This window comes from Triticum urartu, chromosome 1 (assembly GCF_003073215.2).
Source record: "Triticum urartu cultivar G1812 chromosome 1, Tu2.1, whole genome shotgun sequence".
Lineage (NCBI taxonomy): Eukaryota > Viridiplantae > Streptophyta > Magnoliopsida > Poales > Poaceae > Triticum > Triticum urartu.
In genome coordinates this window covers 428,774,758-428,787,289 of record NC_053022.1, presented here as the reverse complement: position 1 = coordinate 428,787,289, position 12,532 = coordinate 428,774,758, and the positions used below count along the sequence as shown (strand labels likewise).

Sequence of the window (12,532 nt, the reverse complement as noted above, 5' to 3'; positions counted from 1 at the left end):
ATCCAAAGATGAATTGTCCTGAACCAGAAGTCGCGGTTGAGTAGCTCCGAGTAGATGATGCCAGATACTTAGAACCTCGTGTGCACCAGCCCATGTAGCATCAAGAAGACGTTGGTTTGAATGTCAAAAAAAAAACGTTGGTTTGAGAGACTATGCTCTCACGGCTACAGGCACACCAACTGCAGGGATGAAGCAGCCGCAACGTGGGCCAAACGATATTCGTCGAAGCGCAGAGCGGAGCCGAGAGGCAAAACAATGGTTCTTTAACTCAAAAGTCGAAATATTTGCACAAGATAAGCAACTAAGCATACAAAAAGCACATTCCTATTTCTGTTCTCTTCCTCAAATCTGTAGACAACAGCAATATATACAGACGGCTTTACAGCTACACATTGTTTCCTGGGCATTAGCCACTGTATATTACATAACTATGATTTTCTTACCTTCTATGCATGTTCTGTGAAGTATGGATACAAAGAGTATTGCTCACAAGCCGCCACATCAAAAGATTGGCGGCACGAAACACACCGGAGGTGAACGACATTGTCATCAACCTGCTGAATAGTTGGAATGTGCTAAGCTTTCAGCAATCAATGAAACATAACTTAGAAGAAACTAGGATACACTAATCTTACTCCCCTTTTGCTTTTGAAGATAAGCTACTCCAACTGTTCACTTTTTACGACTATTTTAGCAAGTGTGTCATGCAAATAGAAATTTTAGACAATCTTGAGCATATACCTAACTGGCATCAAACTTCTACCGGTAAGGGCATCCCAAAATGGATACTCCCCTGGTGAATCCGTTAATATTGACAATCAAACATCCTACCAGTTTCCACGAGTAACACGCACACACACGTTTTTAATAATGGAAACTTTATGCACAATCAAAGTTGTTTTAATTCATCACGCCCACACTCCATACACAGGTTATGCAGGTACCAATCATTCCATGTGTTGATCCTTACTGAATGCAACACAAGCATATATAAATACCTATTAGAGAAATAATTAGTTGAATCTCATTTCCATATGTCCATCTATCTATGGAGTGTCTTGTTGTCAAGTATCTTCTCTTGTTTTTAAAAAGCTTGCACCATTTTTTTAAGGAAAAAACTAGTGCCTGTATATTTATTCTTGGGCAACTAATTCTTACACTTGTGTGATTACTACCAGGATTCCTTAAGCTTCCCACACGGAAAATTTTATAGCCATTTTAGGTGACACACAGAAATTAGAAAACTGAAATACGAAGTTTAGTGACAGGAATAGGATGCAGGATCTGAACTCATTAATTACCAGCTAAAATATCCTCGCTATTTGGTATGTTCATACTCCTGGCTCTTGAATGGATCACTTGAACTCACCTCATTCTTTGCAAACTGTCACAAATCAATGGTCAGATTCAGCATTTCAGAAACAAGAAGCAGAAAATATGTCAGGCAGAGAAACAAACCGTTGTTGTCGTTATTGTCGCCATTGTGACAGGTTGACTCGATGGCAAGATGAAGTTGCTCCAAAATAGATGGTCCGCGGAAGGATCGGCAGGGCTCCAGGTACTTTTCATTGGTGTAGGCATAACAGGGGCCAATGTGTACGGAGCTCTTTGTACTAGCAACCCATTCATGTTAATGTCAACTGGAGATGTATGATGTCCAGTAGTAGGTACTGACACAACAACCTTTCCTTGATCTATTTCTTTGCTAAATGTACATTCTTCAGATAATTTTGTAGACTTCTCCAAGAAGCTTTTGAAGGCACCAGACTGAGATAAGATACTGCATGCAGATAGCCCCGCTGAAGAGGGGTTTGAATGGGAACCGAGGCCAAGAGTAGGCAGCTTATAGGCCTCAGTCAGTTGCACTGAACCTTCTATAGCACGGATTTCATCAGCAACCTCTTCTGCTTTTGATGTATCTGATTGCCGTGTCTTTTTGGGTACCCACCACCTAATGTAATTTGTTAGATCAATTTTCCTCTCTAACCCAAAGCTTCCTGCAAATTTTCCATCCAGTGCAATGCCCTTTCCTGTAATATGAATAAGTTGCAACTTACAAGGTATCACTGCCTATTTATCACTTCTTTAGTTTGTTAACTTGAAAGAGCAGTGTAGTAGTATGCATAGACGCACCACAACTGAGGTTCATGTAGTCATTGCCAAGTAGTTGTCCCAAAGAAGCATCCCATCTGGAATTATGGAGCTGCCTGCATAACATAAGTATGAAGCTTAAGTAATGCACTTGCAGCTTTTTAGTGACGGTTTATGTCGTGACACTTAATTGAAAATTTGAACATTTCTTGTTGCAACATTTATGATTACAATCTGTATATTGACATGGCACACATCTCACAAAACTTTTACTCTACATGCCTGGCACAGTTTAAGTTGAAAAGGTATAGTCTTCAATGCTGATGTCTGGTCAATATTTCAGACTAATGGAACTAAATAAAGCTAGTATTACATTACTTGTCACCAATTGATATGGCACACATCTCACAAAACTTTTACTCTACATGCCTGGCACAGTTTAAGTTGAAAAGGTATAGTCTTCAATGCTGATGTCTGGTCAATATTTCAGACTAATGGAACTAAATAAAGCTAGTATTACATTACTTGTCACCAATTGATATTGTACTACCACTTTCCCAAATACGAATATCTACCTGTATATGGATAGGCCCCACACTGCCAATGATCAGATCCGACTCGTGGTACAGAGTGAAAAACTAGGTACTTGTTGTATTACTATGAAGCCCAAAAGGATTGTATGATTGAGGGATTGGGTTTGGAAACTAGGTACTCGTTGTATTACTATGAAGCCCAAAAGGATGGTATGATTGAGGGATTGGGTTTGGAAGCAATTTATGTTTAGTACAAGCTGCAGATATGTTCATTTTCCAAGCTAAGCGCAATTTTGCTTCAAGGAGTTACCAAAGTCTAACTAAGGGCTACCAGTATAGAACTATACTCTTTTTTCAATCCAATTTTCAAGGAAACTGCCAAGCTGTCATGGTGCAAAACCACAATTTGATACATTAGCTATTGAATACTTTATTTGCTCATTTTAGTTTTGCAGTGTTGCCCTGTCGTGAAGATTTCTGGCAGAAAAACACAAAGCAACAGAGAAGGTTATAAAGTATATCAGATTGTAGCCAAATTTCCAACCCATTAAATTGCGTGGCAGAAATATTTGTAGCAATAAAGCACAATACAATCATATTAAGCAAAGTATCGACAGTTTAAACAATTTGGAATAAATGATTTGCATGTGGAAAAACTTTTACAGGGATGCATTACAGAGTAAACTCTCGTAAAACAACAAACATAAAATAAATTTGCATAGTAGAGGATATATTTCTCAATCATTAAAACATACCTGGGAAGCCCACGATATTTTGGTAATCCCCTAGAGAAGGCACTGCTCTTTCTGCAAGGCATGCATCTTCCAGTCATTGCTTAATAAAATAAATAATGTCCATGCATTATAAATGCACGAATATACCTTCGAAGAGATACAAGATAGTCCTCCTTGGAGATCATCTGCATCTCTTCAACATCTCTTGTATAATCGGAGACCTAAATACGCAAATACATAATGAACATAAGTTTGCCAATTGTCAAAATTTTCATTAGGTATTGTGACAGTTGACATGGAATTGAAAATAATGAAGCAAATATAATGTTTGTTTTGTCAATACTCCTCAGAAGACATCGGTGTTATTTGTTTTAGGTTACAGTTGCAAAATAAAAAATAAAAAACCAAACCAGATAAGAGAATCATAGACTTATAATAAAGATGAGCTGAGGCCTCATATATCCTAATTTTAATTGTGCTTTATGAAAAGTAGGCACTACATAGTAAACAGTTTTGAGTTTCGTCCCAACACTTATATCTGTAAATATGTAACCAAGCCAAACCAGATAAGAGAATCATCGGCTTAAACTGAACTGAGGTAACATGTATCTCAAATTTCGATATACATAATGTAAAGTAGACAAAAGAGATTAGATATTTCTGAAATCTAGATATTAAATTTGGAAGCTTCCAGTTTCTGTGCAAGAATTTTGTTACATCTCAGGTTCTCATTGCTGAATATTAGTAACAAACAGACTGATTAGCACACAAAGTATCAGTTTCAACATGGTACACTTCCTTAAATAAATGATTAACGCATTCAACTAAACCATGATCTTATTAAAAAGGGAAAAATATACTCCCTCCATTACATAATGTAGTGCATGTAGATTTTTTGAAAAGTCAAACCTCGCAAACTTTGACCAAGTTTTTGAAGAGAAACATTAACATCTAGAATGTCAAGCGTATATCACTAGGTTCATTATAAGAAATAGTTTCGTATTTTATATATTTGATATTGTAGATATAAATAGTTTCCCCTATAAACTTGGTCAAAGTTTGACTTTTCAAAAATCTACACGCACTATATTATGGAACAGAGGGAGTACTTAATAATTTCAGGTGGAAGAATTTAACAGAGACTAGAAAACAAGAGCTGGATGGCATAAGCAAATCTTATAGACGACTCACAGGAAAATTTATCTGTGTTCCAGCTCCCCAGTATTTCAATGCAGCAAGATCATAGGCTCTTGCCGCAGCCTCTTCATCATCATATGCGCCTATGTTGCACATCAATGGTGGGCATTAGAAACATCTTATCAAGTTAACACTATGTGCATTTTAATGTCAGCGTCGGCGGTGCTCCTTACCCAAATATACTGCAGGATTGGTGCGCCGTGTAGTTTCCCATGTAAAAGAAACAATGACATTAAATTACATAAAGGACAACTACAGATGAAAAAATTAAATGGTAAATCATACTGATATAGTTAACTTTAAGTCTTTAACACAAGTCATCTTATGGAGATATGAAAGAAATCATGCACATAATATAAAAACTGAGATATGCAGAGTGCAGACTCTTTACACCCAGTAAATGCATGCGGTGGTTATGGCACAACAGATAATTATCTAGTCAAAGTGCACCTGACTCAAGCAACAGTAAAAAAAGGTCTGTTCGAGTGTAAACTTGTAGACGGAAGAACTACTTAATTACTACATACATTCCATATCGGATGATGAATGATTGAGGATTAGAGATCTGAAGCCAAATGAACTCTGCAATAAAAGGAAGCTACGATGGACAAGTTTTCCTATACACCAATGTAAGATTGCTAAAGAAACATGATAAATTTACAACAGCTGTAATTCTGCACTGAGCACACAATAGTCGCATACCTTGTTTCCCTTTTTTGTTCTGATTCTGATTCCATGTGCTTTTGTCCCAAAGGTGAGCCTCATATCGCCCTGTCCATCTATGCCTATTGATGCAACATCGGGCTAAGTAATAAATTAAATGAATACATGTATAAGGAACATCAAAAGGAGACAATGTTTTGCTCACAGCAAGTTTAAGAAAGTATGCCTGTCAGAGGCAGCAAAAAAGAAAAGAAGTAATATAGTACATAAAAAGTACTCATAAAATTGTGGAGGAAGGACCGAATCAATAAGGGACAAATACGAAATGTGCACCGGGAATCATGAAGTGCCAAGTACAGTAAACTGGTGAAACTTAGAAGTATTTGTAAACAATTAAGGTGGTCAAAAGCAACAAGTGTTTGATATCGGAGGTAATACTTGTATTTTCTCGCGGAGATTTCTGGTTGGGCATGCACATTAACCATTAGCATGTGCTGATGTGCAGATCATGGTTTGAACAGGGCACTAACTGTGATGTCGATACATTAATTTTTAGCTGCTTCGTAATAACCAGAGACAAACACTGGCTGCAATGTGCAGATACCTAACAGCAATAGTCCTCTCTAACATTCACTTATTCTCGTCGTGTGACAAACATTGGCTGTGAGAGTGTGCAGACATCTACTGTAACAGGTAACAGCGATAGTCGACTCTAACATTCATTCTCATCGTGTGCTAGTTCTCATCAGATCTCCCAGGTTAGTCGCGCTCTGCATCATTTTCCGATACGCTCCCCAATGAACATGCACTCGAGACAGAGACGCACACGAAAGCTCAGTGGCGATCTGTGGTTCTGAACTTCTTCCAGCCGCGCTCGCCCCGAAACCGGAAGCAGGTGGCATCGGAGATGAGCTAGTGACCCGTGAGCGGGCCAGGCAGGGGCGGTACGTACCGGGTGACCCCGCGGTAGATGGAGCTGCGCTTCCCGGCGGCGCAGGGCGTCATGCGGCTGATGCGGTCCTTGGCGGTGCAGACGCGCTCCTTCCGCGCCGGCGCGAGCCTCCTGGGCGGGGCCTGCTCCGCGACCGCCACCCCCACCGCCGCGCCGTATGCGGGCGGCGGCCCCTCGCTTCCCCCCGCCGCGGCCTCCATCTTCTTCTGCAGCCCCGCCGCGTCGGCCGCGGCGGGGTTGGGGGAGGCCATGGCGCCGCCGTAGAGCGGCCTCCGCCGGATCGGTCGGGCTGGCTAGGAGGATGGGGGCGAGCGCTTTGGCCTTCGGTCTTCGGAGCCGTCGCGGTGGTGGTGACCGTTTGGGGGCGGCCGTGGTGGTGGTTTCAAATGGAGGGGGTGGCGTGGGGTGGGGGGGGGGGAGGAGGGGCAGAGGCAGAGAGGCAGAGGCGGATGGGGACGCGTGGAGCCCAGTGGGCCGGCACATGGGGAGCAGCGAGCCGCAGGGGAATCCGAGGATGCGCGATTGATGATGACGGCGAGCGAGGATAGCGGGCCGGCCGGAAAGGGACAGCGGCAGCGCCACGGCGGATGCGGGTTTGTCCGGCCCGTCGTCGTTTGCGCGAACGGCATCGGTACGGCCCCGTGGCCGAGTTTACTCCCCATCGATGCCGACAGGGGCAAACCCCGTGATGAAAGACACGCGAGATGTTCAGATGAAAACTTCGCGATGATGCATAAAAATACACTGGAAATGAACTGACTGGAGTGGGGTTCAATGCTTCAGGACCGTTGGCCACCATGTATGTGTGTGTGTATCCCCGTGTCAGATGTGGCAGGGATGAGTGAACCACGGTACTGCTGTGCGGCATTGAAGGCAGGTGTACCGCGCTGCACGTTCACGCTCTACTGGCTACATCTGTGTTAATGTTGCACTAGCTTCACGTCACGTAGGGTATAGGCCGTTGTGGCGACATCCTCAGTCACATCGCCACGGGCAGATCAGTGCAGCACCCATACTCGATAGAAACCCTCCATTCGTAAATATTTGTCCTTTTAGAGGTTTAAAATAAACTACCATATATAGATGCATATACACATATTTTAGAGTGTAGATTCAATCATTTTATTTCATATGTAGTCACTTGTTGAAATCTTTAGAAAGACAAGTATTTAGAAACGAAGGGGATAACAATTATATAAGAAACTCCAAATATTTATGAATCGCATAATTAAATCTTGTTGAAATATGTTGTAAAAAATTCCGGCAACAACACAAGTAGAATCTTGCCATCTACTCGTGCATACAAAATGGGTATATAGAAAAACGATGATTAGTGTTTTTTTTCTCTAAAAACTCGGTTTTTGGGTTTTTAGAGAACTGAGTTTAACTTATCCGTGATTTAGTTGGATAACCCAAACAAGGTTTTAGTTTGTTATAACAGATTTTGTGTTTAAAAAGAACCAGTTCTCTAAAAACAAGCTATCCAAACAACCCCTAAATAAAACACGGTACCAACATGCTAAGAGAATAGCGCTAAATGCAAGAGAGGTTTAGCGGAAAATGAATGACAAATGTAAACAAATGTTGCATGCCAGTGATTACAAAATAAACGACCATGTGTAGTGGTTGTCTAAAGGCATCCATTTTTTGAGGGGTCTAAAGGCGTCTCTAATCCAACTATAATACTCCAGTTAACTCCAAAAAAGCTCGCTTTCAAAAGCCAGGATTTTGGAGGCCGCATTCTAATCAATCCCTACAATTAGCTGCCAATAAAGTTTCTTTGCGGTAAAATTAAAGCTGAAAAACACAAATTTAGTCACCATCACTACAAACATGTATCATTTCCTAACAACTACACAAATACAACAATCCTAAATATAATATAACACTAGATCTAAGCATTATATCCCTCTTACTCAACTGCTTTTTGTACATCTTTGCCCCCCATCCTTCTATCTTGTTGTTGTCATTGATCTATAACCTTAATTTTGTTGATTCTTCGCCCAAGCTTATTTCTTCATCGCAAGATCCCGGGGTGACATCTTTTGTCTTGCATTTCCTTTCTCTGCCTACCCACTTCAAATATTCACAAATGTCTGTAACCCTTCAATGGGAAACCGAGAAACCTCCTCCCAGTGTTGGCTCAGTCATTGCAAACACGCCGAGCATGGCTGAGGAGATGCCAGCATCGCTCGTGCTTCTTGTCACCGTCACTGAAGTCGGCACTGTAGCCAAAATGTAAGCTTGAACCCAAAGTCTGACAACTCCTTTGCCTCTATTGAAGACATATTCACGAACCTTAACTTGGTCCATGACTCGCAGGCGGCACCAACAGGCTTCCTTCACTGACATTATTATTGCGGCCAATGTCGATTTGAGGCGGGGGATAGCAAAGGGGTCGGTTTGAGGTGAGGGATAGCGAAGAGGTTGACTCGAGGCGGTGGACGGCGGGGAATGGCGAAGGAGTCGATTGAAGGAGGGAGCAGGAGCACGCAACTCAATTGGAAGCGACATGCGGCGGGGCAACTGAGGACAATGGCGGCGGTGACGACAAATGGCTAGTGGTGGGAAGGATGCATGGGGTGCCGACTACGAGGCGTTGGTAGGTCGGGAATGGGTCAGGGGAGAGGGCTCGAGACGAATGAGGGGTTGCATTGCCAGCAAGATCAGTTGGGGCGTGAACTCGCGAGTGATGGCGGCGGCGGTTGGGAGGAAGGATAGTTGTTGCACATGTGACTAGGAGGAAAGCAGTGGCACAGCCAACCCATAAATACAACAAGGGCAGGACCTAACCAACAGACAGTGTGAGCTGCCACCTGCCAAAAGAAATAATCCTTCTAACCGCGGATTAGGACTAGTGTTTAGGAGTAATATTCTGGACCGGCTGGCAGGGGTCGCCGGGAGGTGGCTCCGCCACTAGAGGAAATCACTCACAACCGAAATATTAGTAGGGATGGTTGTTTTGGGGGGCCAACCCAAAAAACTTTTCAAAGTTAAAGCCATTGCGGGGATCGTAAAAAAAGCAGTTTTACGAGAGTTAGGTGTATGTCTTGGACTAGACCTGTTATAATGTGACAAACACACACCGCCGGAAACCTAAAAAAAATGGACAGTTTTGGATCAAATTCATATTCAACACTCAACTCAACACAAATCTCATAATCTCGAAGGAGGGGAACATACAAGATTTTTTTTTTACTATTATTAAGAAAATGAATCTTTGTACAACCTCAAGAAACCTTTTCTTTGGAATTCATTACAAGAACACTCACATTTTTTAACCATCTTTTTATAGTTGAAACAAACTTCAAAATTGTTGAGCTCGAAATCAAGTCTGAACTCCTTTCCCCACAAAATAAAAGATTGAACTTGATATAACTTTCTTTTTGCTAGAATCCTTATATTGATGGTTATTATATCGATTTTTCTAATATGATGACTCTAGCAGAGTTGGTTTAGATGCTATCGGCAAACATGAACCTGAAAAATAATCTTTTTTGGGTGGACCATCTTAGTTAAGCTTTATTTATAATTTTGGTTCATTATCATACTAATGTTAAAAAAACGTTTTACATTATGAGACGAAGGGAGTAGTATATATAAACAGAGCGCACACATGGAGATGTGTGCTCATGTGCATCACGAAAGTCGAAGCACAGAGTCACGCTCCAGCCGACGTAGGTGGATGCACGTGTATGTGCGTCCTCGCTACATCATGCATATTCCAACGGTTATCACACGGTCACACGGTCAATCGAGCATGGCACATGCAGTATACTGTCAAAATTAAAGAGCAAACAAAAGGTTTTCTCTGAGATCATCAACTACTACTAGATCGAACCGTCAACACGTAGACGTACCACGCAAGCAGAAGCAACTCACGAACGCACGCTTAGGACTTCATGACGACGCACGCACTACTGCTGCTTCGTCGTCGGCGGCGGCGGCGGGGGCAGTTTTGACTATTTTGACCTGTGAACGAAATCAATTCACAAAATGAACTGCCCGTAAAACTATTTCACAGCACTGACCCTTTTGTGTGGCGCCCGCCACGCAGGCGCCACACCCTACGGTGCAGCGCCTAGCTCGCGGGCGTTGCACGCCAGTCCACCGTGGCGGTCCTTGGGCCCGCACCCAGAAGTGCAGCGCCTCCTAGCTAGGCGCCACACATGTAATATGCAGCGCCTAGCGTTCGGGCGGCCGGCGGCTTCCTCCTCTCCCCCTCTCAATCCCCTCTTAAAAAATCATCAAATCTAACGATTTGGCCCGTGGATTCCTTCACCAATCCATCCTAGAAGGTACTTTTCTCCGATCCCCTTCTTTCTATCCATAGAATGTATGCTATTTCGGAGATTTGAGGAACCCTTGTTTGAATCTTGTGTGTATTAGATTTAGGGAATTTTTGTTTGAATCTTGCATGTATTCGATTTGGGGAACCCTTGTTAGACTAGAATGTGGTTTGGATACATAGGTTGACATGTTATTTATATAGTTTGGATACATAGGTTGACATTTTATTTATATGGAAAAGATATTTGTATTGAATCTTGCATGAGGTAGGCTTAGTTTAGTTTATTGAAATTACATTTGTATTGGCAAGAATGGTTTGGATACATATGCTTTGTATTTTGCATCTAGTAGGCGTACTTTAGTTTATTTGTATTGAAAAGATAATCGTGTTGACAAGAAAGCTTTCTTTCAAAATTGTTAGGATGGTTTGGCTTCTCGATGATCACTGGGACAAACAACACCGGTCGTACGCTATGGCGGTGGAGCAGCGGGTAATAATGAAAGTGGCCTGTTTTATGAATTTTGTATTTATTTCAAACACAAATGCCCCATATGTAATGTTATGAATTGTTTGTTTGTAGGCGCTTGCACCTTTGAAGCTTCGTTCTCACGGGGTCACCCTTGGGTGGATGCGCTATGATGAGCGATACACATCGTATGTAAGGGAGACAGGACTTCTCCCTTTCATTCATATGGTCAGACGGTCGACGCCACCCAACAATGCTCCAGCACTCACCGCGCTTATTGATCATTGGCGGCCGGAGACACATAGTTTCCATCTACGGACCGGGGAGATGACAGTGACGCTTCAGGATATTGCTATGATCACCGGTCTTCCTATCGATGGGAATCCTCTATGTATGAGCACCGACTCCGATGGGTGGCGCGCGCAGATGCATGCCCTTATCGGTATGGTTCCTCCGGAGCCTCCGGAACCAGCAGCAGAAAACAAGAAGAAGGAAAGAGTCGCAGCCGGTGCTACTTTCACGTGGATTACTGAGCACTTTGGTACTTGCCCACCGGAAGCTGATGAGGACACGGTCAAGATATATGCTCGTGTCTACATGTGGTATGTGATATCCAGGACTATGTTTGCTGATGGCACAGGCAAGAATGCTCCATGGATGTGGCTAAAGGCGTTGACCGTCTTCGATAGCAAATGGAGTTGGGGTTCGGCGACACTGGCTTACTTGTATAGACAGGTATGAAGTTGTTTCTTTTTCACTTCATTGCTACATTATGAATGCGATCTTGCTCTTAATTGAACCATGTTCTCTTTTATGTGCAGTTGGACGAAGCCTGTTGTAGGTCATCTGGAGGTATTGGTGGTTGTTTGCTCGCACTTTCCATATGGAGCTGGGAGCGTTTGCCGGTTGGACGTCCGAAGAAGGTGAAGTACGATGATTGGGACGACAAAGGCGACCTACTACGGCTACCCACTTGGGCTTACAAGTGGGATGTGATAAATGAGACGACAGATGATCCCTCGGTCATGTACAAGTTGTACCAGAGTGAGCTTGACGCAATCACGCCTGAGCAGGTGAATTGACATGGCATAAGTGATTATGATGCTTCTATTGCAACTCGATATCAATTTTGCATTCTATCCCATTTTGCAGGTGATATGGGAGCTGTATGGAACAGGAGATAGTTTTGGTGACCCTTTAGAGTTCAGGCTGAATCCGATGTGCACTAGGGATAGGGATCTCTGGCGTATGCGGTGCCCACTCATATGCAACTGGGCGGTTGAGCTTCACCTCCCACATCGAGTGCGCCGTCAGTTTGGTTTGTTCCAGGCACATCCGCCGGAGTGGGAGGACACGGACAAGTTGCTACACGCGTAAGATATAATTAACCTTGAGTACTTAGCAGCTTCTCGGCGGTTTCGATGCTACTAATATTATGTTTCTAACTTGCAGGTTGGATAGGAAAAGGCAGCGGAAGATTAAGGATTGGGCCAAGCATCACAGAAAGTATGTCGTACAGTTTGCGCTTAGTGTGGAGCAAGCTAGGGCTGGAAAAGGAGTCCAGCTTCGTGAGCACTGCCCTGTAGCGTTCAACAACTATCTCAC

General features: G+C 42.9%; 1 protein-coding gene across 2 annotated transcripts; it reads right to left on the bottom strand.

Moving 5' to 3' along the window:
- Nucleotides 1-302: 302 nt before the first annotated feature.
- On the bottom strand, nucleotides 303-6,573 carry LOC125516226 (AP2-like ethylene-responsive transcription factor SMOS1). Of its 2 annotated transcripts, none has more exons than XM_048681712.1 (10): nucleotides 6,171-6,573; nucleotides 5,258-5,340; nucleotides 4,729-4,737; nucleotides 4,550-4,638; nucleotides 3,506-3,579; nucleotides 3,380-3,430; nucleotides 2,134-2,207; nucleotides 1,459-2,030; nucleotides 1,302-1,384; nucleotides 303-557 (listed from the first exon to the last, which is right to left on the bottom strand). In XM_048681712.1, the coding sequence occupies exons 1-9, from the start codon at nucleotides 6,419-6,421 to the stop codon at nucleotides 1,319-1,321; spliced, it is 1,269 nt and encodes a 422-aa protein (XP_048537669.1). In that variant the 5' UTR covers nucleotides 6,422-6,573; the 3' UTR covers nucleotides 303-557; nucleotides 1,302-1,318. The 2 variants fall into 2 exon arrangements, with proteins under 2 accessions (XP_048537669.1, XP_048537665.1); XM_048681708.1 differs by having other exon boundaries at nucleotides 303-554.
- Nucleotides 6,574-12,532: the final 5,959 nt, after the last annotated feature.